Below are 24,900 nucleotides of genomic sequence, written 5' to 3' on the forward strand. Positions count from 1 at the left end.
AGACTGGGTGACCAATTCCTAGGTTCTATATGGCAGAGGCAAGCCTCCTGACTTGTTGGAGGACGAGTGGGACAGAGAGAAATGTTGGAGGATCCTGGACTCTGTTTGGAAGGAGTATGCATGCTCCCACCTGGTCCTGGGACCGGGCAGAGAGAGATCTGCTTCAGCAGCTGCCGGTTTCCAGTGAGCAGGTTCACCACACACCCCGGCCAGAGCAGAAGAAATGCTCTGGCTACACTAACTCCATGCCCCAACATGTCGCTGGATCTGGGGTAGTCAAGACCAGGGAAAGACTCCATTTATGGATGAAAAGGCAACCTAGTCCCAGGGCAGAGCCCAGGTGGGGCTGCGGTGGCCATTGAGGGAACTTGCTCCACCGGTACATGAGAAGCAGCCCACACCTCTGACGGTAGCTGTTTGGCCACAGCTCACCCACTCCACCATACATGCAGAGAAACCACACTGGCTCTGCCTTCTCCCTGTGGAGCGGTGCCACAGCAGGGCGGGAGTGGTGGAGGCTGGAGACACTGGTCAGCTGGGAGAGAGTAAGGGGTCTTGTCCCAGAGGCAGGATAATATATGAATAATTGCCCAGCCTGAAGACCAAAGAAAGAGCCCAGAGACAAGGACAGAGACATCAATGGTTTAATGGATAGGGGATCTTACTTATCCAGAGCAAGGTCCTGGAGACACACTCCCACCATTGTCTGCAGACAGGAGGCAGAATGTGACTGCAGTTCTTTTTTACTGGGGGGCAGAAGGAGTTTACCTGATTTAGAGGGAATTGACGTGAGGTTAGCTCATCAGTTCTCAGGGAAACCATCATAGGAGAACAGCACTCAGCCCCTTTGATAAACTATCAATGTGAAGAAGTTATGATCTAAAGATTAGAAAAATCACTACCTGTGGCTAGGGCAAGAAGGTAGGCATTGACTGAATAAGCCTTATGATTAACAGGGAAGGTCAGCCATGTGAGTAGGGTGCAGATGAATCAGACTGGTGGGGCAGGGATGTACATAGAGCAAGAATACAGCCATTTGGGGTGGCCTGATCATCCGTCAGTGTTTCTCAGTGACTTGGGCACAATCACTGACTATGCAGCCAGGAGAGCCTTTGCTGGGGGGACCAAAAGCTGTGCTTTCCCTCTTGTTTAGCTGCATCAGGCCAGCCCAATATCTCCTTTCCAGATTCCCAGTCAGGGTCCTGTCTTTTTTCTTGTCCCTGATCATAGCTTACAAAATGACTCTAGCACTTCAGGGTGCACGCATTTCAAGAGCAATAGGATGTTTATTTACTTCTAGTTACCACTGGATGTCGACGTGGTTTGGCTTCAAGGAGTCTGAGATTAAATAAATGCTCTGAATTATACCCCCCCTTTTCCTCATGTATCCCCACCCAGAGCTTAAGAGGGATGGAGCCGCTTCCTCGCCCCCCCCACCCCAGCTGATTTCCCAACGCTCCTCTCGGTGCTGTTTGGCTTTTTTCCTGGTGCTTCCAGTGTGGGGCGCCACTGCTTCAGGCCACGGAACTACATTACACAGAAGAACTTGCGCTAAGGGAACGTTCATCCAATGAAAATCTAGAAAAGGAGTATTTCCGGAAGGGGAACATCAGGGAGGGGTACTTCCGGTGTCTTCGTAAGGAGATTTTGATTGTTGTTGAGACTGTAGACCTGTTCAATACCTCCGCTGTGCGATGTTGGGAACAAGGTGAAGGGCCCAGGAAGCGGAAGTGGAGGGTTTGTGCGCACTAGACAGGGGCGGGGCGGGGACGACGCCGCCGCTTGCGGCGAGTAACCGTGCCGACTCCGACCCGGTCGCTGGACTGTCGACGCTCCGCTCCGCTCCGCGCAAAGGCTCCGATGGCGGCTTCTGCACTGAGGGACCCACCTCAGGTAAACGCTGCGGTCTCCGGGTTCTCGCCTGCCCGTTTCCCCACCGAAATACAAACGCCCCGAGTGAGCGGCGCCTGGTCACGTCTGGTCTAGGACAGTGAGGGCTTCAGGGGTGTTTTATCTATTTCTGACCACCAGTGTATGCGGTGTGAGTGAGGCTTGGAGATGCAACCGAAGCAGGAACATTCCGGAGACGTGTATTCCGTCTTGTTTCTGCGAGGAACTAAGTTTGAGGCCAGGCTGTATCTGCAGTGGTAGCTGAGAGGCTATACTTTTCTTCTTAGGGCCCTCGGATCGGTGGAGAGTTTTGAACAAAGGAAGGACACAATCTGAGTTAGGCTTTTAAAAATTCTCCAAAGCCTGTTCAGTGGAAGAAAAGACTCTAGGTGGGCGATGAGGACTTTGAGGCAGAGGGAAGTTGTGGAATTTCCAAGGTCACAACTGATAAAAGGTAGCACTGGGGACAGAGGCAGGGAGGGGAGATTAGCCAGTCAGCCCGAGATTATCTGGCTCTGGTTCCGCCATGGGACCAGGGAAGGCCTGATCTCCTGGAATACCACCATGGTCACTTTCTTCTATGGCCTGCTTGTTCCCACAGATTCCCAGGGCTGCAGAAGCACTTTTGGTTAATGGAGGTTGTCCCAATCCCTCACTTGTTTTGACCCCCAGGCACGCATTCTCTGTATTTGAGGTGTCTTAGGGCTCTTCACCTGCCATTCTACTAGCTTTTTGGTTGGGGGACCTTGGAGAACCTCATGCTCTGGGTACTGAGTGCAGGCCCAGACGTTCTATGGAGGGAGTATGGAAGGTTACTCCAGAACCCACACCAGTATGTGGAAGTACTTTGAGGTGAGGTTGAGTTGGTTTAGGTAAGTGCAGGTCTCCTTTATTTTCTGGTGGGAATAAACAGCACAGAAAAGCAGGATTTCGGCTTCAAATGACTGCCTGTGTGTTCTGGAGGTATTGGGAGATTCAGATCAGAGGAGGGAAGTTTTCTACCCCAGGTCTCAAATGGCTCCATCTTTTTGGGCAGTAGGGGAAGTGTGTGGGAAGATGGATTGTGGGTTTTCAGGAGTGAGACCGTTCATGGTTTCATTTGTCCCTCTTATACCAGGGCAGTGTGACCTTTGAGGATGTGGCCGTGTACTTCTCCTGGGAGGAATGGTGTCTTCTTGATGAGGTTCAGATACACCTGTATCTTGATGTCATGCTGGAGAACTTTGCAGTTGTATGCATGCTGGGTAAGGCCCTCACACCCACCCCTATCATCTGAGCTAGGTTCTTCCTTTCTTCTCTTCCTCAAGGGCAGCTCTGTCCTCACATCTGGTACATGGGCACTGCTTTCTTCTTAAATTCCTTGGTTATGTGCTGTGGTTACTATGGCTAGGCAGAGTGCATCCCTAGTCCTTAGTGCCCGAACACCAGTTAGCCCCAAAGTTGCAGCTAAAGATTCAGGGTCAGTAGTCTTTTTTGTAGATTGTTTTTAATTTTATTGAAGTATTGTTGATTTACAATTTTGTTTTAATTTCTGCTGTACAGTAGGTCCGTGGTTATCCATTTAAAATACAGCAGTGTGTACATGTCAATTCCAAACTCCCTAACTATCCATCCCCTTCCCCCTTCCCCCTTGGCAACCACAAGTTCATTCTCTATGTCCGTGAGTCTGTTTCTGTTTTCTAAATAAGTTTATATGTATCAACTTTTTTTTTTACATTCTGCATATCTTTCTCTTTGTGACTTAACGTCACTCAGTATGACAATCTGTAGGTCCATCCATGTTGCTGTGAATGGCATTATTTCATTCGTTTTAATGACTGAGTAATATTCCATGGTATATAAGCACCACATCTTTTTTATCCATTCAACTGTCGATGAACATTTAGTTTGCTTCCATGTCTTGGCTATTGTAAACAGTGCTGCATTGAACATTGGGGTGCATGTATCCTTTCAAACCATGTTTTTCTCTGGATATATGGTGAGGAATGGGATTGCTGGAATATATGGTAACTCTATTTTTTGTTTTTTGAGGAACCTCCATGCTATTCTCCATAGTCGCTGTACCAATTTACAGTCCTAGCAGCAGTGTAAGAGGTTTCCTTTTTCTCCACACCCTTTCCTACACTTGTTATTTGTAGGATTTTTAATGATGGCCATTCTGACTGGTGTGAGGTTGTACCTCATTGTATTGAATAATTTTGATTTGTATTTTTCTGATAATTAGCAATGATCAGCATCTTTTCATGTGCCTATTGCCCAGTTGTGTTTTTGCTTTAGAGAGATGTTTATTTAGGTCTTCAAGGTTGTTTGTTTTTGTTATTGAGTTGTATAGCTGTTTATATATTTTAGAAATTAAGCCTTTGTCAGTCACATTATTTGGAAATAGGACATCTTTTTGTTTTCTTTATGGTTTCCTTTGCTGTGCCAAAGCTTGTAAGTTTGATGAGGTCCCATTTGTTTATTTTTGCTTTTATTTCTGTTGCCTTGGGAGACTGTCATGGTCAGTAGTCTTGCCATCCACCTGATCAATCCCTCCTTGTTTGCCCTGTCTTTGGCCAGGTGACTGTCCAAATGAATGGTACCCAAACTTTGCTCCATTCTTGTACCTGACATATTTTTGTGCCTGACTGTGTGACAGTGTTGTCACTGACATTGTTACTACTAAAACAGACCATAGGATGTTTTTTCAAGACTTTTTTCAAGATTCCAATTTCTCTATATCCACGCCAGCATCTGGTTTTTTGTTTCTTTTTATTTTTTTAACATTTATTTATTTATTTCAGTTTCGCCAAGTCTTAGTTGTGGAAGGCAGGTTCCTTAGTTCTGGCTCACTTGTTCCTTAGATGCAGCTTGCAGACTCCTTAGTTGTGGCATGTGAACTGTTAGTTGTGGCATGCATGTGGGATCTAGTTTCCTGACCAGGAATTGAGCCCCGACCCCCTGCGTTAGAAGTGCAGAGTCTTAACCATTGCTCCACCCCGGATGTTCCAGCATCTCTTATTTTCTGTTCTCTTTTTTTGTTTTGTTTCGGCCTTGCTGGGGGGCTTGCAGGATCTTAGTTCCCCAAGAAGTGATGACCAGGGATCAAACCTGCACCCCCTTCAGTGACAGCGTGCAGTCTTAACCACTGGACTGCCAGGGAGGTCCCTGTTATTTTCTGTTCTTTAGATCATAGCCATCCTAATGGGGGTGAAATGGTATATTTTTCCCATTTCAATTACATCCCTTTCGGTGTGCTTATTGGCCATTTGTACAGCTTTAGAAAAATATCTGTTAAAGTTCTTTTTTATTTATTAATCAAGTTGGTTTTTTGGTTGTTGTTGAATTACAGATTTATCCATAAATTGTGGATATGAATCCCTTTTTATATACGTGTTTTGGAAATGTTTTCTCCCAATCTGTGGTTTCTTTCTTACTGTGTTTATAGTGTCCTTTGATGTTAAAAAGTTCTTCATTTTTTTCCTTTCTTCCCCCAGCTTTCTTAGGCTATAATGACACATAAGTTTGTGTAAATTAAAGGTATGCAACCAAAATTGTTCGTTTTTATGAGGTCCAATTTGTTTATTTTTTGTTTTGTTGCTTTTGCCTTTGTTGTCAAAGGCAAGAAATCATGGCTGAATCCAACGTTTTGAAGCTTTACTTGTTTGTTTTTTCTAACTCTCCCTGTAAACAAGGCTCTTACATGTTAGCTCTTACGTTTAGGCCTTTGATATATTTTGAGTGAATTTTTGTGTCTGGTGTTAGGTAAGGTTGTAATTTCATTGTTGTGCATGTGGGTATCTGGTTTTCCCTGTGCCATTTGTTGAAAAGGCTGTCTTTATTCAATGAAAATCATCCTCTTGTTAGTAATTATTGCATCATATATTTGAGGGCTGATTTTTAGACACTCTAGTCTCTGTTCTATTCCACTGGAGTATATATCTGTCTTTATGCCAGTAGCACCTTATGGTGTTTTGCTTACTGTAGCTTTGTAAGAAAGTTTGAATTCATGTGTTGTGAATCCTTCAACTTTTTTTTTTTCACAATTGCTTTGGCTGTATTGAATCCCTTGAGAGTCTATGTGAATTTGAGTCTGAATATTTTTTTTTGAATTTTTCTATTTCTTGAAGATGTCATTGTTTTTGATAGGGATTGCATTGAATCAAAAATCCCCCATCTGAGTGTTAAAACTGATGAACCTACACGAACACATCATTATCACTCAAAATCTAAAGTTTGCAATAGGGTTCACTCGTGGTGTTGTACATTCTGTGGGCTTTGATAAATGTATAATGACATGTATTCACCGTTATAGTATCATACAGAATGTGTTCAATTTTCAATTAAAAATTCTCTGTGCCCCACCTGTTCATCCCTTCTTCCCCCATACTCCTTGGTGTCCCCTGATTACTTTTTTACTGTCTCATTAGTTTCCCCTTTTTGAGAATGTCATATCCTTGGGCTCATACAGTATGTAGCCTTTTCATCTTGGCTTATTTCACATAGTAACATGCATTTTAAGTTTCCTTGACTTGATAGCTCATTGCAGTTTATTTGTAAATAATGTTGCTGTTCTCTAGATGTATCATGTTTATCCATTCATCTACTGAAGGATTTCTTGATTACTTCCAAGTTTTGAAAGTTTTGAATAAAGTACTGTAAATATCTGTTTGAAGGTTTTTGTGTATATGTCCCTTTTCAACTCCTTTGTATAAATACCACAGAGTACAATTGCTGGAGGATATAAGATTATGTTCATTCCAGTTTAGTAAGAAACTACCAAACTGCCTTTCAAAGTGGACTACCATTAAGCATTCCAATCGGCAATGAATGAAATTCTTGTTGCTCCACACCCTCACCAGCATTTGGTGTTGTCAGTGTTTGGATTTTGGCCATTTTTATAGGTATGTATTGGTATCTGCTTTTGAGTTTAATTTGCATTTCCGTGCATCTTTGTATATGTTAAATTTTTATGTGTATATCTTCTTTTAATAAAGTGTTTGTTAAGGTGTTTTGCTCATTTTTTATTTGGGTTGTTGTTTTCGTACTGAATTTTAAGATTTTTTTTTTTTTTTTTTTGGCGGTACGCAGGCCTCTCACTGTTGTGGCCCCTCCCGTTGCGGAGCACAGGCTCCAGACGCGCAGGCTCAGTGGCCATGGCTCACAGGCCTAGCCGCTCCGTAGCATGTGAGATCTTCCCGGACCGGGTCACGAACCCATGTCCCCTGCATCGGCAGGCAGACTCTCAACCACTGTGCCACCAGGGAAGCCCAAGGGTTTTTTGTACTTAACTTTTAGTCCCATTATCTATTTTGAGTTAATTTTTTGTGAAGGGTGTAAGGTTTGTGTCTAGAATTCATGTCTTGGCATGTGATGTTCGGTTGTTCCAGTACTATTTATTCTAAAGACTTTATTTTTCCCCATTGTATGGCACTTGTCATCTGTCAAAAGTCAGATGAGTGTATTTCTGTGGCTCTGTTTTAGTGCTCTCAATACTGTTCATTGATCTGTTTCTCTGTCCTTTCTACAATACTGCACTGGCTTGATTACATTTTGTTTTTGTTTTTTTTCACCATGCCACGCAGCTTATAAGTTCTTAGTTCCCCAACCAGGGATTGAACACTGGGCCCTCAGCAGTGAATTTGCAGAGTCCTAACCAAGGATGCCAGGGAATTCCCAGGCTTGATTACCTTAAATACTAAATCTTGTTTTTCTTTTCCTTTCTCTTTTTTTCTTTCTTTTTCTTTTTAAGATACTAACTCTTGAAGTTGAGTAGTGTCAGTCTGCGACCTTTGTTCTTCAGTATGGTTTTGGCTATTCTGGGACTTTTGCCTCTCTGTATAAACTTTAGGATCAGTTTACTTATGTCCACAAAATAATGTGCTGGGATTTTGATTTGGATTGCATTGAATCTAGGTGCAGTCTAGGTGAAATTAGGAAGAACTGACTTCTTGACAGTAGTGGGTCTTCATATTTATGAACATGAAATATCTTTCCATTAATTTAGTTCTGTTTATGTAGTCCTTTGATTTCTTCATCAGAGTTTTAGAGTTTCCCTTATGTAGATTTTTTTTCTTTTTATATTTATTTATTTCTGGCTGCGTTGGGTCTTTCTTGCTGCAGGCGGGCTTTCTCTAGTTGCGGCGAGCCGGGGTTTCTCTTCATTGCGGTGCGCAGGCTTCTCATTGTGGTGGCTTCTCTTGTTGCGGAGCATGGGTTCTAGGCACATGGGCTTCAGTAGTTGTGGCACGTGGGCTCAGTTGTTGTGGCTCACAGGCTCTGGAACACAGGCTCAGTAGTTGTGGCTTATGGGCTTAGTTGCTCCACAGCATGTGGGATCTTAATGGACCAGCAATCAAACCCACATCCCCTGCATTGGCAGACAGATTCTTAACCACTGTGCCACCAGGGAAGTCCCCCTTCATGTAAATCTTGTATATGTCTTGGTAGATTTATAATTAAGTGTTTCTTCCTTTCTCTCTCTACTTGTTTAGGGGGGTGTTAATGTACATGGTCTTGTGTTTTTAATTTCAAATTTCACTTGTTTATTCTTGATGTATTGGAAAGTGATTGACTTTTGTATAGTATCCTTGTATCCTGAAACTTGGCTATAATTGCTTCCAAGTTCCAGGATTTGTTTTGGGGGTTTTTTTTTGTGTGTGTATATTTTGGTTTTTACATAGCTGGTTATATCATCTGAGAATTAAGGCAGTTTGATTCCTTCCTTCCCAATCAGTATAACTTTTATGTAACTTTCTCCTATCAGTCCATTAATTATGACTTAGAGTATAAAGTTGAAAGGGAGTTGCCAGAGGGAAGAGCCTTGCCTTCTTCATCTTATTGGGAAAGTTTCTAGTTTTTCTCTAGTTTTTCATCTGGTAAAGATGAGAGTATAGGGTTTATTTCAATTGTCAAGTTGAAGTTCTTTTTCTAATTTTAGTTTACTAGGAGATGGAGATTTTGATCATAAATAGGTGTTGGATTTTGCCAGATCTGGTTTTCCGAATCTATCAATGACATCATGTATTGGTGGATTCTTTTTCTTTTTTCTTTTGGCTGTGCCACAGCTTGCAGTGTCTTAGTTCCCTGGCCAGGGATTGAACCTGGCCTAAAGCAGTGAAAGCGCCAAGTCCTAACCACAGGACTGCCAGGAAATTCTCACATATTTGTATTTAAAGTGGGTTTCTGGACTTCACTCATGGCACATTGGTTAAGAATCCACCTACCAATGCAGGGGACATGGGCTTGATCCCTGGTCCAGGAAGATTCCACGTGCCACAGAGCAGTTAAGCCTGTGAGCCACAACTACTGAGTCTGTGTGCTGCTACTATGGAAGTCTGCATACCCAGATCCCGTATTCTACAAGAGAAGCCACCACAATGAGAAGCCTGCACACTGCACTGAAGAGTAACCCCTGTTTGCTGGAACTAGAGAAAGTGCACATGCAGTAAGTTGATACAGCCACTATGGAGAACAGTATGGAGGTTCCTTGAAAAACTAAGAAAATAACTACCATATGACCCAGAAATCCCGCTACTGGGCTGAGATCCCACTACCCTGAGAAAACCAGAATTCAAAAAACTACATGTACTACAGTGTTCATTGCAGCACTATTTACAATAGCCAGGACATGGAAGCAACCTAAATGCCCATTGACAGTTGAATGGATAAAGAAGATCTGGTACATATATACAATGGAATATTACTCAGTCATAAAAAGGAACAAAATTGAGTTATTTGTAATAAGGCGGGTGGACCTAGAGTCTGTTATACAGAGTGAAGTAAGTCAGAAAGCGAAAAACAAATACCATATGCTAATGCATATACATGGAATCTTAAAAAAATGGTACTCATGAACCTAGGGACATGACAGGAATAAAGATACAGATGTAGAGAATGGACTTGAGGACACAGGGAGGGGGAAGGGTAAGCTGGGACGAAGTGAGAGAGTAGCATTGACATATATACACTATCAAATGTAAAATAGTTAGTTGGAAGCAGCTGCATAGCACAGGGAGATCAGCTCAATGCTTTGTGACGACCTGGAGGGGTGGGATAGGTAGAGTGGGAGGGAAGCTCAAGAGGGAGGGAATATGGGGATATACGTATACAGATAGCTGATTCACTTTGTTATACAGCAGAAACTAACAAAACATTGTAAAGCAATTATATTCTAATGAAGATGTAAAATAAATAAATAAAGTGGATTATTTTGAGAGAACATATAGCTGACTCCTGCTTATGGATTCACTCTGATAATCTCTCTTTTCATTGGTGCATTGAGACTATCAGTGTTTAATATATTGATATAGGTGGATAAATATTTAATGTATTTGTTACCATTTTCTACCATTGACCATATTCTTTGTTCCTATTTTAGTCTTCCACTCTTGTTTTTATTGTTTAAATCGAGCATCTTGTATGATTGCATTTTCTCTCCTTGTTAGCATATCAGATATACTCGTTTCTTTTCATTTTTTTAATATAGTTGTGCTAGAGTTTGCACTCTGTATTTACATCTGATTGAAGTCCACTTTCATATAACACTGTATGGCTGCCTTGGTAGTTTGAATACCTTATAATTTTAAAAAAATCCTAATTGCTATCTTGCATTGTATTATTGTTCTCATTTGTTTTAATTTTACATAAGCATACATAAATGGGTGTGTTTTAAAATGCATAACAGGGCTTCCCTGGTTGTGCAGTGGTTGCGAGTCTGCCTGCCAATGTAGGGGGCACAGGTTCAAGCCCTGGTCTGGGAGGATCCCACATACCTCAGAGCAGATAGCCTATGTGCTACAGCTTCTGGGCTTGTGCTCTGGAGCCCATGAGCCACAACTACTGAGCCTGCATGCCACAACTACTGAAGCCTGTGCACCTAGAGCCTGTGCTCCGCAACAGGGGAGGCCACTGCAATGAGAAGCCTGTACACCGCAACAAAGAGTAGCTCCCGCTCGCCACAACTGGAGAAAACCCACATGCAATAAGGAAGATACAATGCAGCCAAAAATAAATAAATTCATTAATTAAAAAATGCATAATGGAGTATACAGTTACTGTTTTTCCTTAGAAGACATGCATATGGGCAATGCCTTCATGAAAAGATGCTCAATATCACTAATGGTTGGGAAATGCAAATCAAAACCACAATGAGGATTTTCCTGCTGGCACAGTGGTTGAGAATCCACCTGCCAATGCAGGGACATGGGTTCAAGCCCTGTTCTGGGAAGATCCCACATGCCCTGGAGCAACTAAGCCTGTGAGCTACAACTACTGAGCCTGCACTCTAGAGCCCAGGAGCCACAACTACTGTGCCTGTGTGCCACAACTTCTGAAGCCCGCACGTGTAGAGCCCGTGTTCTGCAACAAGAGAAGCCACCACAATGAGAAGCCCGTGCACCACAGCGAAGAGAGCCCCTGCTTGTGGCAACTAGAGAAAGCCCGCATGCAGCAACGAACACCCAACACAACCAAAAATAAATAAAGAAATAAATTTATTAAAAAAAGAATAATCCACCTGCCACTGCAGGGGACGTGGGTTAGATCCCTGATCCAGGAAGGTCTCACGTGCTGCAGAGCAGCTAAGGCCCTGTGCCACACTACTGAGCCTGCGCTCTAGAGCCCATGAGCCACAACTTCTGAGTCCAAGTGCCACAACTACTGAAGCCTGTGTGCCCTAGATCCTGCACAACAACTACTGAGCCCATGCAACAGAACTGCTGAAGCCTACACACTCTAGGGCCTGTGTGCTGCAATTTTCGAGCCTGCATGCTGCAACTACCGAAGTCTGTGCGCATAGAGCCTGTGCTCCGCCACAAGCGAATCCACCACAATGAGAAGCCCGTGCACCACAACAAAAGCCTAGCCCCCACTCACTGCAATTAGAGAAAGCCCACATACAGAAATGAGGACACAATGCAGCCAAAAATAAATTAAAAGTTAGGGAAAAAAACCACCATGAGATACCACCTCACACATGTTACAATGTCTGTTGTGAAAAAGCCAAGAAATAAGTGTTGGTGAAGTTGTGGAGAAAAGGGACCCCTTGTGCACTGTTGGTGGGAGTGTACATTGTTACAACTACTATGGAAAACTATAGAGAATCCTTACAAAATTCAAAAAGGAACTTTCATATGGTCCAGCAATTCCACCTCTGTGTATTTATCCACAGGGAGTGAAATCATCATCTCAAAAAGATATCTGTACCTCAGGTTTATTTCAGCATTATTTACAATATTCAACAGATGGAAACAACCTAAGTGTCCATTGATGGATGAGTGGATCTAACAAACATGTAGTATATGTGGCATATTATTCAATAATATACAACCATAAAGAAAGATAGAAATTTTGCCATTTGCCTCAACATGGATAGACCTTGGGGACATTATGCTAAGTGAAATAAGTCAGAGAGAGAAAGACAAATCCACTTGTCCCACTGTTTCCACAGAGGATTGGTTCCAGGAGCCCCTGCATATATTGAAATCTGTGGATGCTGAAGTCCCATAGTCAGCTCTCTGATTCTGAAGTTTTCCCATTTGTGGATTCATCTAGCTACAGATCATGTGATCCTGTGTGTATTTGTTGAAAAATATCTCTGTACAAGTGGACCCAAGTAGTTTTAACCCATGTTGTTCCAGGTTTACCTGTACTACATGAGTATACTTACATGTTGAACCTTTAAAACAACAACACCCCCACCAAACTCAGATACAGAGAAAGGATTAGTGATTGCCAGAGCAGGACAAGGTGGTTAGATGAAGTGAGTGAAGGGTGTCAGAAGTTACAGGCTTCTAGTTATAAGATGAGTAAGTCCTGGGGATGTAGTGCACAGCATAGTGACTTTAGTTAATACAACTGTATTGTACATTTAGAAGTTTCCAAAGGGTAGATCTTAGAAGTTCTCATCAGAAGAAAAAAATGTAATTATGTATGTTAACTAAACTTATTGTGGTGCTCCTAGCAGTGTATACATAAATCATGTTGTACAACTTAGAGAAATACAATGTCCCGGGCTTCTCTGGTGGCGCAGTGGTTGAGAGTCCGCCTGCCGATGCAGGGGACGCGGGTTCGTGCCGCGGTCCGGGAAGATCCCACATGCCATGGAGCGGCTGGGCCCGTGAGCCATGGCCGCTGAGCCTGCGCGTCTGGAGCCTGTGCTCCGCAAGGGGAGAAGCCGCAACAGTGAGAGGCCTGCGCACCACAAAAAAATTTAAAAAATAAAATAAAAATAAAGTGTTTAAGTGTTTACTGTAAAAAAAAAAAAAAAGAAAAAAAAGAAATACAATGTCCCATGTCAGTTTTATGTCAATGAAAGTTTTTTATTCTCTTATGGTCTTCCTTTCTCTATGAAACCCAAATTTGTGATCTATGTCATTTTTTCTCTCTGAAGAATCCTTTTAATATAGTTCCACAATTTTTCTGTGTCTAAGAACGTGTTTATTTCATCATCAGTGTTGAAGATTTATGTCGCTGGTTACCAAATTCTAGGTTGGTGATGTCCCCTCCCCCTTCCCACTTTAAATATTTTACTCCATTCAGTTCTTATTTCCCTGAGTTCTGAGGAGAATTGAAATGTAATTGGGTGGGTTTTTTTGGCTTCTCTTGGGAAAGGTGTTGATTCCTTTAGCCTCTTTTAGTATTTTTTCTTTCTGCATTTGAATGTGATAAGCCTAAGATGTAGTGTTTTTGGCATTAAACCTGCCTCATGTTCACTGAGCTTTCTGGATCTGTTGGTTGGTATCTGACATCATTTTGTTAGAAATTCTCCATCATTATTGCTTCAAGTATTTATTCCGTTTCTTTTTTTCTTTCTGTTTGAGATGTTTCCATATGTGTGTGTTAAACATTTTGTGTTTGTCCCACGGATGTTTTATATTTGGGTGTTTATTTTTTATTTTAATTTTTGTATTTTTTCAGTTCATTTTTCAGTTTTGGAAGTTTCTCCTAACAGAAAAAGAAGTTCAAATATTCTCTCCTCAGCTGTGTCCAGGGTACGAATAAGCCCATCATAGTCATTCTTCATTTCTGTTATGGTGTACTTGATCTTTAGCATTTCTTTTTGGTCCTTTGTTAAAATTTTCATCCCTCAGCTTACATTTCCCTTCTGGAATTGTATGCTGGCTGCTTTATCCCTTAGTAGACATTAATTAACATATTAGTCATAATTATTTTATATTCCCAATGTGATTGTTCAAACATCCCTGTGATATCTGATTTTGATTCTGAAGCTTTGTCTTTTCAAACTGTTTTATGGGACACTGCAGATCTTCAGAAGGTGCCATGGTTGCAAAAGAGTTAGATCAATTAGATTCTGCCAGTACAATAGTTGTTTAGGTGGGGAGACACATTCCTAACATTTTGTACTCCATCCATTGTACATCTTTTCCTCTGGCTCCACCAGATGTTCTTTTTCTTGGCCCCACTGTGTGGCATGCCCGACCAAGAATTAAACCTGTGCCCCTTGCATTAGAAACAAAGAGTCTTAACCACTGGGTCACCAGGAAAGTCCCTGCACCAGACATAAAATGTAATATTTATATATTGTGTATTGTGTACTGAGTTCCTCTCGGCCAGTATTGGCTATTCAGCCATCCTGACTATGTTAGGACTTGTATCATTTGTGTCCCGTGTAGTTGGTCAAATCGGGATGGAGAGTCCTTTGGGCTTCATGGGATGGACATGACTCTGGTCTCAGCAAAAAGCCTCAGAGGTGGCCTGATTAAGATGAATGACAGGGCTTCCCTGGTGGCAGAGTCGTTGAGAGTCTGCCTGCCGATGCAGGGTACACGGGTTTGTGTCCCAGTCTGGGAAGATCCCACATGCCGCAGAGCGGCTGGGCCCATGAGCCAGGGTCACTGAGCCTGTGTGTTCGGAGCCTGTGCTCTGCAACAAGAGAGGCCACAACAGTGAGAGGCCTGCATATCGTGTTAAAAAAAAAAAAAAGAATGACAACTGGGAAAGGTCTTGATATTAGGTCTGTGTTTGAATGACAACAGGGAGAGGCCTTGATATTAGGTCTGTGTTTAAGTCATATCAGGAAGTATGACTTCCTCTTGACTAGTGTTTTAGTGCCATTGTCAGTGGCTACAAATCACTTCTCGTCTTTCTCCATTCATGACATTCTACCAACTTGTTATTTCTACTACTTCCCATTTTTATTCTGACTGCACTCTCGGATTCATTACCTACCACCTCTCTAAACCACTTATCTCATGTGGTCTTCACACTGTTTTTCCCATAGTATGTACTGACACTATTTGTGTCCTGAACATAGGGATCCTTTAATATTTCTGGAATGCCAGTGACCTGTTGCAGTCAGATTTTCTGAGACCTGGACATACACTTTTTTTTTTTTTAACATCTTTATTGGAGTATAATTCCTTTACATTGTTGTGTTAGTTGCTGCTGTATAACAAAGTGAATCAGCTATATATACACATATATCCCCATATCCTCTCCCTCTTGCATCTCCCTCTCACCTTCCCTATCCCACTCCTCTAGGTGGTCACAAAGCACTGAGCTGATCTCCCTGTGCTATGCGGCTGCTTCCTACTAGCTATCTGTTTTACATTTCTTAGTGTATATATGGACATACACTTCTGTACGTTATCAGAGATCACCAGGAGATGCAGTCCTGGTAAAGGCCACTGACAAGGAGTGAATTGCACAAGACGCCTTTCGCTTTGGGCCCCATCCAGTCCTTGTGTCCTGTACTTGGTGAGAACAGCTGCTTCTCAATTTGACCCCAAATTCATTTCCTGAACACAATCTTGTGGACTGGTTCTTTCACTTGTCAAATGTAGACTTGTGATGGCCTCACTCCCCACAATAAACTCAACATGAACTTCATCATCGCTTCTTTGTTTTCAGGTTCTTTTCCTGCAGTTGAGGATGAAGAGATGCCTTCTGAACAGAGTGTATCTGCAGAAGGAGTGTCACAGATGAGGACCCCCAGGGCAGGTTCATCTCCTGAGAGGGCCCAGCCGTGTAAGATGTGCATCCCTGTTTTGAGAGACATTTTGCACTTGGCTGAAGAGCAAGGAACAAATAGGGGGCAGAAAGCATACACATGTGGGGCATGTGGGAAACAGTTCTATTTCACTGCAAACCTTCAAGAGCACCAGAAGCAGCACATTAGCGAGAAACCCTTCAGCTGTGATATGGGGAGACCCGCATTTTTCAAAAGCTGCACAATCCATGTAATGGAGAATCTCTCTACCTACATGGAGATTGGGAACAACTACGTGGCCAACATGGAACTTCAGCCACAGACCACTAATACCAGGAAGAAACTGAACAACAGTAAGGAGTGTGAAGCTGTTTTTCACAGTGGAAAAGGTCATCACAGCTGGGGAGAAGGCAAGAAAGCCTCCAGATACACAGAAATACTTATTCAGGATGAGAGAGTCCTCACTACTGAAGGGTTTTGTGAGTTCAGAGAATCCGGGAAAGCCTTCACCCAAAGAACTAACCTTATTCAGCATGAGCAAGTTCACACTGGAGAAAGGCCTTATGAATGCAGCCATTGTGGAAAATTTTTTAGCCACAAATCCCATTTCCTTACACATCAGAGAGTTAACTGTGGAGGAACACGCTATGACTGCAGTGAATGTGGGAAATCCTTTAGCCTAAGGAAGTACCTCAGAGCACATAGGAAAATCCACAGTGGAGAAAAGCCTTATGAATGCAAGGAATGTGCTAAATCTTTCATCCAAAAGTGGAACTTAATTGAACATCAGAAAATTCACACTGGAGAAAAACCTTATCAATGCACCCAATGTGGAAAATATTTTGCCCGCAAATCCAATTTCCTTGCACATCAGAGAGTTCACACTGGAGAAAAGCCTTACGAGTGCAATGAATGTGGGAAATCTCTTACTACTAGCTCTGGCCTCTATTATCATCTGCGAGTTCACACTGGAGAAAGGCCTTATGAGTGCAGTGAATGTGGGAAATCTTTCACTACTTGGTCGATCCTTTGTAATCATCAGAGAATTCACAGTGGAGAAAGGCCTTTTGAGTGCAGTGAATGTAGGAGATTCTTTACTCGAAATGAAAAACTCAGTGCCCATATGAATGTTCACACTGGAGAAAAGCCTTATGAGTGCAATAAATGTGGGAAATCATTTACGAGTAGGTCGAACCTTTGTAATCATTGGAGAGCTCACAGTGGAGTGAGGCCTTTTGAGTGCAGTGAATGTGGGAAATTCTTTAGCCAAAAGGCACACCTCAATGCCCATAAGAAATTTCACACTGGAGAACAGGTTTATGAGTACAATAAATGTGAGAAATCTTTAACTCCTAGGCTGAACATCAAGTGTCATCAGAGAGTTCATACTAGAGAAAGGCCTTATGAGTGCAGTGAATGTGGGAAATCTTTTGTTGCTAGGAGTGGCCTCCAGTATCATCAGAGAGTTCACAATGGAGAAAGGCCTTATGAATGCAGTGAATGTGGGAAATCTTTTACTGCTAGGTCGAGCCTTCGTGACCATCAGAGAATTCACACTGGAGAAAGGCCTTATAAGTGCAGTGAATGTGGGAAATGTTTTACTGGTAGCTCTAGCCTTCTTCGTCATCAGAGAGTTCACAGTGGAGAAAGGCCATATGAATGCAGTGAATGTGGGCAGTCATTTACTAGTCGATCCTCTCTCTATGATCATCACAGAGTTCACACTGGAGAAAGGCCTTATGGGTGCACTGAATGTGGGAAAGCCTTTAAGCAAAGACAGCTCCTCCGCATCCATAGGAAAATCCACACTGGAGAAAAGCCTTTTCAGTGCAAGGAATGTGGTAAATCTTTCACCCAAAGGTGCCACTTGATTAAACATCACAGAGTTCATACTGAAGAAAGGGCTTTATGAATATCACGAACATGGCCAGCAGTGATATTGAAGGAGTTCCAGGTGGTAAGAGAGTGAGAAGAACCTGTGCAGCTAATGGACCATTTCTAGAGAGGAAACTGAGACACAGAGATGATGTGTCATCTGTTTGTGATCTCCCAGAAATGGACAGTGATCTGGGCTTCAATGCCAGGTTGCCTGGTTCAGGATATCGAGAGTCTGGTCACTTCACTCCTCCCCTGCCCCCACCCCCAGGTTTGGGGACTGAAAGAACACCTTGTCCATCCTGACACTTCTGTGCTCCGATCCCCACACCAGGAGCCCTGCTCACACCCCAGCCCCATGCTGATGGACAGGATTATCTTTTCTCTGGGAACCAATATTGATGACTTTCCTGTGACTGACTCCATTTATGTATCCAACAAATCCAGTGCTGTGATTCAGTTATTATTATTGGCATTTGTGAAAGAAGGGGTGTCCAGCTCAGAGATGTTGAAGGACTTCCACAAGGGCTCACTAATGCCAGGCCTTTGATGAGAGTGGTTCCTCTACACCCTGCACCCGTCCACTGTCTTCTCTCCTGCCCCTCTGAGCAGGGCCTCCACTTGCTGTGTCCTGACCATGAACTACCCACATCTGACATCTGCATCACTACCAGGGTCTCCAGCTTCATTTTCACCAGTACACATCTCCCGGAAACACCGTCCTGCTTGGGAAGTTCTCCACAGGGACAGCAGCACTAAGCCAGGGACTCTGGACTGGGTCATTGGTGTCACCCCAGATTTGACACAGGCTCTATTGCCATATGCAGTGATTCGTTTCCAAGGTCCTGTCCATCTTTACATACCCACCTCAGGATGTTCCTGTTGCCCTGTTATGTGGTTGACCCACTCACTGTTCTGGGCAGTGTGACGGACACAGAAGGACTAAGAATGTCCAGCGTGGCCCTACGTGACCTGGTCTCCAAGCATCCTCTTCCTAAGCCCTTGATCCATTGCCTCACTGTTCCTCCCATCCCTCGAGAAAAAGTGTTAACTCACCAAAATGATGATTGTTAATTAGCAAGAACTTGCCCTCCCTGCCTTGGGACCCACACTTGATCAACCTACCTTAAAAACTAAGATTGAATGTAGGCTGAACCCTCCCATGAAGACTTTAAAATTCATCTATAAAAAGTTATGATTTTAATTACATTTCTTCAGGATTTCTTTTTTCTTTTTGACCGTGTCACACAGCATGTGTGATCTTAGTTCTTCTGATCAGGAATCTAACCCATGCCCCCTGCTGTGGGAGCCTGGAGTCCTCACCACTGAACTGCCAGGGAATTCCCTTTCTTAGGATTGTTGATGTTGAATTTTTGTTTTTCATGTGTCTGTTTTTTACCTGTGTCTCCTCTCTGGTTAAATTTCTATTTCTGTCTTTTGCCTACTTTTATTTTGTGAGATATGGCTATTTTCTTTTTTTTTGACAAAAGAGAGCTGGTGAACAGCAAAGACATCTGTTAGATTTCACTCATTCATCAATAATGTGAGTGATTTCTTTTCTGAATGTAATTGTAATTTGGAATAGTGAAAGAATATGTTCTCAAGTTTTTCTCAATTTTATACTATGCATAATGTAACGGCCACATACATTATACAGGTTTAGGAATAATCTGCATTATTAATATATTCTACCTTAGTGTTAAGTCCAGACATTCAGTTACACAATAAATTAATCTCTGGTTTGTAGTGTTTGCCGGTTTCCGTGTATAAATATTCCAACCATAATCAAGGTCAAATTGCCAACATAATTTCACTGAACATTCATTTGGGAAGCATTGCCAGTAGTCCACTATTGTATTCTTTTTCCACCATTACAGGTACAGTAACCGCAATTTTAAGAATGTAGCTAATAAACCATAGTAGAATTATAATAAAGTGATAGGTTTTGCATCTTTCTTTTGAAAATCATTTACTGGATGAATAGTTGACTTAAGTTTTACCTAGTTGAAATGTACATTTTGACATACTTGTGTATAGCTCTCCAACCGGTTTCCTCCTGCCATTGTTAATTTATCCTCAACATTAAAATGACTGATGCAAGAGCATATTCTACTTTTGTAATAGCTATTTTCAAATGTATATATAAATGGAATGACTGTGTTGAACCCTTCCTGTATCTTATATCATTTATCCTGTTTATGCACTTTTTTTGTGTTTGTGTATCAAGACTTACTTCGTAGTTTTTAAAATTTATAATCCTAGGTATCATGTCTTTGAATACATAACTTCTTAGAATGCATTTCTAAAATAAGAGAACCCTGGGACTACCCTCATGGCACAGTGGTTAAGAATCCGCCTGCCAAGGACTTCCGTGGTGGCACAGTGGTTAAGAGTCCACCTGCCAATGCAGGGGACATGGGTTTGATCTCTGGCCCGGGAAGATCCCACAGGCCACTGAGCAAGTGAGCCTGTGCACCCCAACTACTGAAATCTGCGTGCCTTAGGGCACACGTTTGGCAACTACTGAAGCCTGTGCTCTGCAACAAGAGAAGCCACTGCAATGATAGCCCTTGCAAAGCTTCGAAGAGTAGCCCCTGCTCATTGAAACTAGAGAAAGCCTGCACACAGCAATTAAGACCCAACACAGCAAAAAATATATATATATAATAAAAGAGCCCTTCATAACTCCAGTAACTTTATTACACACGGAAGTATTCTAAATGTCAGTCCATGTCAGCACAACCAGGGACACTGTGTGTTAGATTTTGAATGCTAACACCCGTTGATTCAGCCTGGACCTACAAACTAATGTACCATTACACAAAGGATGTATGACAGAAGTGAGACCCTGTTGGGGAAATAAAATGGGAGGTGCTGACTCCGCACAGCAGGTGTGGCCACACAAACACTCCAGGGACATTGTGGCACAGGTATGTGTTAGGAATGCTCAAAATTCTCATGTGTGAGCCACACACAGTCACACAGTTCTCGTGTATCCGTGTGGTGAGGTGAGTGCAGACTGGCTTGGAAAAAACAACCTCTCCCACATCACCGCAAGTTTGATGATGCACTGATGGTGTTCAGTTCAGGGACTGGGTCACAACTTGTTAGAAGCTGGAGATTCACATCTGTGAGCAGCTTTGTCAAGCGAAGGACTTGGGGTGGGGTTTTACAGCCTTTATGGGAGGTGTCAGCCTGCACTGAGCCTTTAGCATTTGGACTAAAGTTTGTCAACGGTGAGTCCCGAGGCGATGTGGGCACATTCTTTCTTATTAGCAATCATTTGGTGATTCATATTTTTCTGTTGGGGTAGGAGGGACAGTGGGGCAGTGGGTGAGGGGGTTAGGAGGAAGAGCCTTGGGGTCAGGGAGAGTGCCACAGTGGACATTCTTAGTCATTTTGGGCCCCTCACAGTGCTCAGAATAGTGACCAGGACAATTTGGACACAGGCACATCCTGAAGCGAGTTTGTGCAGAAGATGGACAGACCCTTGGAAACAAATCACTGCATATGGCATATGGTGGAGGCCAGTATCACATCTGGGGTGACACTGAAGACTGTGTGGTTTCCTGGGTTGGTGCTGCTGTCCCTGTGAACAACTTCACAAAAGGGAAGGTGTTTGCAGGGAGATGTACACTGGGGGAGGTGGAGCTGGAGGCCCTGGTGGCGATGCAGACGTCAGGTGTAGGTAGTTCATTGCTGTAAGACAGCAGATGAAGTCCATTCAGGGAGGTTTAGAAGAGAAGCCAGTACACCTGTGCAGTGTAGAGGAAGCACTGTCATCAGAGGCCTGGCAGCTGTGTGCCTTTGTGGACACTCCTCAACCTCTGTGCAGACCCCTCCTTTCACAAATTGGAAGACTAATAATAGACTGATCAGTGGGCAGTTTGGGTATATAAATGGGGTCATTCACAGGAAAGCCATTGATGTGGGTTCCCAATCAAAAGATAGTTGTGTTCATCTGCATGGGGCTGGGGTATGAGCAGGGCTCTTGGGAGAGAGACAGAGGGTATCAGGATGGACAAGGTGTTACTTGAGTCCTCAAAGCTGGATAGGGAGGGAAACAGAGTGCAGTGACCAGAATCCCCATGCTCTGAACCAGGCAACCTGGCATTGAATTCCAGATCCCTGTCTCTTGCTGGGAGATCATGAGTAGAGGACAGCCACCCTCTGCCTCTTTCCTCCCTAGACATGGTCCATTTGCTGCAAGATTAACGCACCTGCATCCTCCTACCCTCTTATCACCTCACACTCCTCCACCCCCAGTGCCCTCCATGACCTTTCTGTTTCCTACTACATCTAAACACCCTCAGGGGCTTCTGGTTGTCCAGTGGTTAAGACTCCAGGCTTCCACTACAGGAGGCACAGGTTTGATCCGTGGTTGGGAAACTATGGGCCCACATGCCACGTGGCATGGCCAACACACCCCCCAAAACAAAAAGCACACCCTCAGTCCCCTCTCTCATTTCCAAGCTAAGGGAATGGGACTCCTCAGAACCCCCTGACACTATCTGTTGTCCTTGGAGCAAGACATAAGAAGGACCTGGGGCTGCAGAGTCCAGAGACTTCTGCGTGGATTCTCTCTGACCCCCTCTGGGATTGTGAGGTTGAGGAAGTTCCCTGTCAGCCCTTGTTTTCCATTTCCTTAGTCCCGGAATGGCAGTATTAGCAATTCCTTCCATTGATTTAGAGGACAGGGGAGGGTACATGTGTCATGAAAGCCCCTGAGTACCCAGGTGGCCCCCTAGGTGCCTCTTTTGAGAGGTGGATAAGGATCCTCCCTTCCTCTGTCTGTGTCTATAGAAGTAGGTTCAGGTTTAACTGAAATGAACTTAACAGTGGTAAGGAAAAAATTATTCTGATATTTATTAAAATGGTAAGACATTCTTTATTCAGTACCACTGGGATATGTGTCAAGATTATTACAATATGGGAGAAAAATTTAGTTCAACTTTAGATATAGTAAAGACAACTGAGGATTTATAGACAAGGAGCAGATTGAAGGGTTCAGTGGATGGAAAATTATTAATGGGAAACATCAAGCGTGAGGGGGGTTCTTGTTACATTGACTTAATAAGAATCTTGCTGAAGAAAGACCTGAGACATCAGATATCAGAAATAGGAATTGAGGATTTGATCAGAGGGTCAGGTATCAATGGTTGGATTATTACCTAACTACCTTTGCAGTTTTCTTTCTGAGACTGAGCTAAGCCATTCCTGCAAGGATGTGGGAAAGGCCAAAGACCAGTGGGGAAGAGAGCTCAAAGGAATCTGACTAAAGCTTAGGCAAAGAGACAGGGGTCCCATGTTCAATCCCTTGTCGGGGAATTAGATCCCCCATGCATGCCGCAACTAAGCGTTCACATTCCACAACTGAGCAGTCCGCATGCTGCAACTAAAGATAGCGCATATCACAATGAGGGTCTGGCACAGCCTAAATAAATAAATAAATATTTAAAAATAAAATATAGGTTAGACAGAGACTGTCAGTTCCTGTTGTTCAAGAAGGAAGAGACCTTTTTTCCTCTGAAGAACACAGGGTTTTTTTTTCTCATTTGTTTGCTTTTGTTCCTTAAGGAATAGCTGAGAGGAAATCAAGGTGTACATGGAAACTGGCAGAAGGACTCCTGTACAACGAAGGATGTAAGAAACATACATATGTAATTGGACAGGAAGGGAAGAAAAGTACTGGGGTCAAAAGATGTGTGACTCAGAGGAGAAGGGAGATCACATGGGCAGACACCCAGACAGGGCAGTGACCTGATCGAGCCACAGATTGAGTGACCCAGTCCTAGGTTCTATATGGTAGAAGCAAACCTCCTTACTTGTCGGAGGACCAGTGGGACAGAGAGAAAGTTTGGAGGATCCTGGACTCTGTTTGGAAGGAGTGTGCATGCTCCCACCTGGCCCTGGGACCGGGCAGAGAGAGGTCCGCTTCAGCAGCTGCCGGTTTCCAGTGAGCAGGTTCACCACACACCCCAGCCAGAGCAGAAGAAATGCTCTGCCTCCATTAACTCCATGCCCCAACATATAGCTGGATCTGGGGCAGTCAAGACCAGGGAAAGACTCCATTTATGGATGAAGAGGCAAGCTAGTCCCAGGGCAGAGCCCAGGTGGGGCTGCAGTGGCCATTGTGGGAACTTGCTCCACTGGTACATGAGAAGCAGCCCACATCTCTGATGGTAGCTGTTTGGCCACAGCTCACCCACTCCACCATACATGCAGAGAAACCACACTGGCTCTGCCTTCTCCCTGTGGAGCGGTGCCACAGCAGGGCGGGAGTGGTGGAGGCTGGAGACAGTGGTCAGCTGGGAGAGAGTAAGGGGTCTTGTCCCAGAGGCAGGATAATATATGAATAATTGCCCAGCCTGAAGACCAAAGAAAGAGCCCAGAGACAAGGACAGAGACATCAGTGGTTTAATGGATATGGATCTTACTAATCCAGAGCAAGGTCCATGATAGACGCTCCACCATGGTGCAGACACATTAGCTAGGAAGTGGCAGCAGTCTTTTTTACTGTGGAGCAGAGGGAGTTTACCTGATTTAAAGGGAATTGATGTGAGGTTGACTCATCAATTCTTAGGGAAACCAGCAGAGGAGTATGCCACTCACAGTCCCTTTGATAAACTATCAATGTGAAGAAGTTATGAACTAAAGATTAGAACAATCACTAGGACTTCCTTGGTTGCGAGTGGTTAAGAATCCGTTTGCCAATGCAGGGGATGTGGGTTCGATCCCTGGTCCGGGAAGATCCCACATGCTGCGCAGCAACTAAGCCCGTGTGCCACAATTACTGAGCCTGCGCTCTGTGACCCGCATCCCTCAACTACTGAAGCCCACACCTAGAGCCCATGCAACCCAACAAGAGAAGACACCAGAATGAGAAGCCCTGAGCAGCACAATGAAGAGTAGCCCCCTGCTTGCCACAATTAGAGAAAAGCCCGTGGGCAGCAATGAACACCCAACACAGCCAAGAGAGAGAGAAAGAGAGAAACAAAGAAAGAAAAAGAAAAAAGAAAAAGAAAGACACACGATCACCATCTGTGGCTAGAGAAAGAAGGTAGGCATTGACTGATTAGGTCTTATGATTAAGAGAGAAGTTCTGCCATGTGAGTAGGGTGCTGGTGAGTCAGACTTGGTGGAGCAGGCGGTGTATAAAGAACAACAATACAGCCATTTTTGGTGCCCAATTATACCTCAGCGTT

The 24,900-nt window shown here is 43.5% G+C and overlaps 1 protein-coding gene across 3 annotated transcripts; it reads left to right on the forward strand.

The window, feature by feature from the left end:
• The first annotated feature begins 1,611 nt into the window (after window positions 1-1,611).
• On the forward strand, window positions 1,612-20,321 carry LOC137215385 (zinc finger protein 211-like). 3 transcript variants are annotated; one of them, XM_067720621.1, is made up of 4 exons: window positions 1,612-1,893; window positions 2,585-2,742; window positions 3,008-3,134; window positions 15,742-20,321. In XM_067720621.1, exons 2-4 carry the CDS (start codon window positions 2,695-2,697, stop codon window positions 17,730-17,732), a joined length of 2,166 nt encoding a protein of 721 aa, XP_067576722.1. In that variant the 5' UTR covers window positions 1,612-1,893; window positions 2,585-2,694; the 3' UTR covers window positions 17,733-20,321. The 3 variants fall into 3 exon arrangements, with proteins under 3 accessions (XP_067576722.1, XP_067576723.1, XP_067576724.1); XM_067720622.1 differs by lacking the exon at window positions 2,585-2,742; XM_067720623.1 differs by lacking the exons at window positions 2,585-2,742; window positions 3,008-3,134 and having other exon boundaries at window positions 15,742-20,320.
• Window positions 20,322-24,900: the final 4,579 nt, after the last annotated feature.

This window comes from Pseudorca crassidens, chromosome 20, assembly GCF_039906515.1.
Source record: "Pseudorca crassidens isolate mPseCra1 chromosome 20, mPseCra1.hap1, whole genome shotgun sequence".
Classification (NCBI taxonomy): Eukaryota; Metazoa; Chordata; class Mammalia; order Artiodactyla; family Delphinidae; genus Pseudorca; species Pseudorca crassidens.